Source organism: Halyomorpha halys, unplaced genomic scaffold (assembly GCF_000696795.3).
Source record: "Halyomorpha halys isolate HHAL.00 unplaced genomic scaffold, Hhal_1.1 Scaffold147.1, whole genome shotgun sequence".
NCBI classification, from domain to species: Eukaryota; Metazoa; Arthropoda; class Insecta; order Hemiptera; family Pentatomidae; genus Halyomorpha; species Halyomorpha halys.
The window spans coordinates 825,647-830,777 of NW_027116131.1; the positions used below are offsets into that span (position 1 = coordinate 825,647).

The window sequence follows — 5,131 nt, forward strand, 5'->3', positions numbered from 1 at the left end:
TAATAATTAAATAGAGGTAGTGTGACTATAAATTAATTTTATATTTATTAAAAATTTATTAAAGAATGTCTTGCAGCAGTCTGGGCTTCAGTCTTCGGGTTGAGGTTGGGTTTCCCAGGTTGAAGGTTACTCCTTTAACTCTCGGCAACTGGGAGGGGAACTTCATGAACCGTTTTCTGATATATTCCTCTATTGACTCCATTTGTAATTCGCGATGCAATTGGATATTTCTTATGAACCAAGGAGCATTAACTGCGATTGTTAGGACTTTATTTTGAAAAGATTGTAGTTTTTTCCTTTTCGTGAAGGATGCCGCTCCCCAGACTTAACAAGCGTACATCAGCAGTGGCCTGAGGATTGTTTTAAATATAAGAACAGTTGTTTCTGGTTGTAGTTTGGAATTTCTGTTTAGGATAGGATATAGCATTGCTAACCTTGCATAAGTTTGATGTTGATATGGTGATTGCAGGTAAGGCGGCGATCTAGGTGAATACCCAGATATCTTACTGTTTCACTGGTAGGATTCCATTTCACATTTTTACCTTTGAGGATTAGATCCGGTTGATCTGGTGGGCGTCGAAGAGTAAAAACTTTTGAGTTGCATTTTTCAATGTTCAAGCTAATCATCCATTTAGTGAAATATTGTTCTAAATCATTAAGGTGACTTTGCATAGTGTTTCTAGCTATTATTATGTCATCATGTTGAGAGAACACAGCTGTATCGTCAGCGAACATAGCTATGGAGGTGTGTGTGGACTGGACGATGTCGTGAAGGTACAAGTTGAACAAAATGGGAGAAAGGATTGAACCTTGTGGAGTACCGGCATTGATTTGTCTAAGGGTTGAATTTTTTGATATTAATTCTGACAAGATGCGCAGTGGCAAATGTTCTCCCACCAACTCCCACTCTTGTTGACTGGACTTCCTTTCCTTTCCTCGACGCACTTCTGCAACTTTACAAATAGAAATTCCTCGTATCGGTTTTTTCATTAATATCGCAATATTATAAGTTTATGAAGCCAAGTAAACTGGTTAGAGGAAAAACTATCCGCTGTAAAACCAAAAACGCAATTATAAACATATTTAAATTCATGATAACAGAGGCTGAGAGTGGTCCAATCCATGTTTCCGCTGTTACGAAAAGAGTTTTCCAGGCTGTAGGTGTCTCGAAACACCCTTTGAGAAACATTAGAGAAGGGTGGTAAACCCTGTTTTAAACCTCCAATCAAGATACGGTCCAAAAATAAAAAAAAATTTAACATTAACAGCTTTGATAAAGAGGCCATTCGGAGACTAGTGTTAAATTTTCATATAAATGATTACAGTGAAAATAAAGACGCATTACGTAAAGTAATAAAGTTAAAAGGAGGTAATTTTTTTTCTGAACACAATGATTATCAAGTCTCAAAAATGGCTTTTTGGATGATTCTGTGTTCTTAAATAGCAAGTCAGTATAGATTTGTCGATATATTTGCCTATAAAATAAAACAAGAATCAATAAGAAACAGTTTAATTAAATATAAAGGATAACCTCCAGAAATGAGTAACCTTCGGTTTTTCAGTCTGGAACTTGTTTACACTTTGGCGTTACCAAGGTTAGAACTGGATCTTGGAATAAACATTTTGTTTCCCGTAGGAGGGGAGGAGTGCGGTGAGGGTGCGCGGGTCCCTCTCCTGCAGGCAAACTTATCTTAGAGTACAAGAACCGGGAAGAAAAAAAGGCAGTTGTCTCACCCCAATTTTTTATTACTTTAATGAAAACTAAGTATAATTACTTGTCAAAATCGATGAGTCTGCCAAGTATAATTAAGGGTAATAAAAAATAGCGACTGTTTCAAAACCTTAAAAAAAGATTATTTTTTTATTCGGAGCTCTATATCTTAAAAACTACCAACAACACTAGAAAATCTAAGAGAACATTATTTAAAGAAGAGTAAATTTGCTGAAATATTAGCCGTAAAAGAGCTATTTACGTCCAATAGTTCTCGAGATATAGCTTTTTAAAAAAGAAAATTTCTTAAAAATCCACTGAAAGTTAGTTAGTGACGTACCGATATCTATTAGCACTCAAATTAAAGCTAGTTTAATGGATTATAAAGAAGTTTATGACCTTCACCTTCGTAGGAATAGTAGTTTTCATGATATTTGCTAAAATAAATTGGTTTATAGTTGTTCGGACAACAAGTTTGATTTATGAAAAACTTCATTTCAGAAACCATTGGACGTACAGATGTCTGCCAGCGCCCAAATTAAAGCTAGTTAAATTTACGAGTACTTTGTAGGAGTAGTAGTTTTGACAAAATAAACTCACAAAATGTTAATTTATAGTTGTTCGTATAAAATGTTGGATTTTTGAAAAAATATATCTCTAGATCCATAAGACGCACACATATCTGCCAACACCCAAAAAAAAGGAAATTTAACTTACTATAAAGTAGTTTATGACATTTATCTTCGTAGGGGTAGTAGTTTTTATGATATTCACATATGAATATGAATTTGGCAAATGAAAATTTGTCCGAACAACTATAAATCAATTTAATTTATCAAATTTCATGTGAACTATTACTCCTACGAAGATAAACATCATAAAATACTTTAAAGCTCATTAAACTAGCTTTAATTGACTGATCTTTCATTACACTTTAACTTTAACTGATCTTTCATTACATCCCATACAACATTTTTATGAAACGTTACTTTTTAAAAAGCTATATCTCGAAAACAATTTAACGTAGCGCTATTAGGGCTCATATTTTAGCAAATTTTCTCTTGTTTAAATGACGTTCTCTTAGGTTTTCTTGCGTCGTTCCTAGTTTTTGAGATATTGAGCTCATGAATTTTGACTAGTAATTATACATAGTTTTCATTAAAGTAATCAAAAATTGGGGTTAGATAAATGCCTTTTTTCTCCTCTTGGGCTCTTGTACTATTAGATGCACCATAACTGATTTCAATGGGAACTATGGAAGGTTCGTTGTATGGCTAAGTACTTCAACGTAGATTGACACTATAACTCAGTTTAACCGGCTATCATTGCTCGGTAAAGTTTACCACCAGAAAGTTAGCTTTACAAGGTTAGTGCAACGGACAATTATTTATTTTACCTGAGATTTCAGAAATACGAGTTAACACTGATGGTGATGGTTCAACTGGCCCTAAATTAATAAACATACAGCTGTTTTCAATTTGATTAGCTGTATAACCAGAAACATTTATTATAGGCTCTGAAATCAATTTTTACAGTAGCAGGGGGTAGATTCGAGAAGAAGACGTGAGCAAGAGCATATGGACCAGTTCTTTGACATATTGGTTCTCAACGACGATGTACTAGGTTACAAGGTCACCCTTCAGCCGGAACTGAGCAACGCCCAGTATGTCGTCAAGTTTACTCCAATCGCAGCCAGCCAGCGCAGGTCACAGGTATCGATTAAATTTAATATGTTCAATACAAACTTTTACTAGTTTTGAATTGCTTACCATGATGTATTTTTCAATTGTGAAGATATATCCGAACCAGAGCAACCTAAGACAAGAAACTCAAAACCGGAGTTTTGGACGCCCAACACAGATAAGGAGGATCTCTGGCGAGCAAGTGTTCAGGCGATATGGACAACCTAGAAGATACCCGATTGTCGAGACTATTCTAGAAGCAGTGGCGGAAGCCTCTAGGGCAGAGAGGATCGCTCAGCCTTCCTCATCGACCGAGCACAATAACAACACACAAACTGTTTGCAACGCTACTGTCGTCGGCAGTACGAACAATTCAGAAGCGAGGCCCTTGGAGACATCCACTCGACGTAGGAGATGGAACGGTAGTGAAAGGAGGCAGCGTCGGCGTAGGAGGCGAAGAGGAGGTACCTTCATAGGACATCCGTTTCTTGGTAGTATAATATACATTAATTAATAACTAAATAGGTCTTATCCTGTCGAAAATATGTTCTGTTATTGTGGGCCATAACCTGACTGATCATTATTGCTTTATAGATATCTTGGTTCACAGCTTCCGCTCACTCAAGGCACTAACAAACCCTCAAATGATCCAGTTGAAGTTGGGGCGAATCACTTAATAATGTTGAGTTGTAACCCACAGCAGCATAACTATGGTCAATGGGATAATACCTTTGTAATCCTATAGTAACAAAATACGATAATGTTTATGTTTAGCTAAATAAATAGATTGAAAAATAAATTCCGGAAAAAAGAGTGGTAATTTAGGCTTCTTACATAACGTTGGAAAGCCAGCGATTTAAGAACATAACAAAAAAACTTTGAACATAGGAAGGCGTATAACCTAAGGGCCGAAACGTTAGAGGTTTTTAAAAATAAAAAGTTGAGAGAAAAAGTAGATCTCTGAAGTTTGTGTTAATACTATATTTCGTCTTCTATTGTTATCAATCAACTATCTACTTCTATTATTATTAATTAGCTACTATCTACTCAACTCATTATTATTTAAATTTCTAAATTTGTTTATTTATTTTTTATATAATTTTTTGTTTCTTTGAGTGATAGTAGTTACTTCTTTTTTGTTTTTTTTCAGCCTTTAAATTCTGGTAGAATCGTCGGTACAAATAAATTAGTCTTTGTTTATTTGTGTAGTTTTTCTGAATGTACCCCCTCCTCCCCATATTTTATCTAGTATATTGTTTATTATATAAGTAATATTTTCTGCTTCTAGAACTGTAGTTTCTACTTTCCAAAGAACTATATTGGATATTTATTTCAGCCAGAAGACATTCTGAAGCGAGAGGGGGCCAAGCGCAAGAATCTGATGAATCCATGTACGAAGTACTAGATGTTGATTATGAAAAGATAACGGATCTAGGAAAGGCCGAACCTCCGAAAGATTGGAGGATTATTCCAAAGTATGATTTAACCTCTCTTTTTTTAGTTGTCATTGTGTTTATTTTTACTTTCGCTTATCTATATATGGGATATGTAGTAAGTTAAGGTATCGTGATCGTGCTAAATTTCTAATTCAAGGTTTCGACAGTCCTAACAACATACGCTGATGATACATGTATACTTTCTGTAAACAGCGACCCAACTAATGCATCACAAACACTACAGGCACAAATAACATCTATTGAAGAAAGGTGTAAAAACTGGAGAATCAAAATAAATCCTG

At 35.1% G+C, this 5,131-nt stretch overlaps 1 protein-coding gene across 5 annotated transcripts in view; it reads left to right on the forward strand.

Moving 5' to 3' along the window:
• Window positions 1-5,131, forward strand: part of LOC106678598 (uncharacterized) — a 13,258-nt gene that overhangs the window by 2,022 nt on the left and 6,105 nt on the right. For 2 of the 5 annotated variants that reach the window (XM_014417192.2, XM_014417193.3), the window contains exons 2-4: window positions 3,247-3,423; window positions 3,506-3,884; window positions 4,730-4,868. In XM_014417192.2, coding sequence (XP_014272678.1) covers window positions 3,289-3,423; window positions 3,506-3,884; window positions 4,730-4,868 — 653 coding nt within the window. In that variant the 5' untranslated portion in view covers window positions 3,247-3,288. Of the gene's footprint in view, window positions 1-3,224; window positions 3,424-3,505; window positions 3,885-4,729; window positions 4,869-5,131 lie in introns of all 5 variants that reach the window. The other 3 variants (XM_024359308.2, XM_014417191.2, XM_067053001.1) reach the window with 3 other exon arrangements.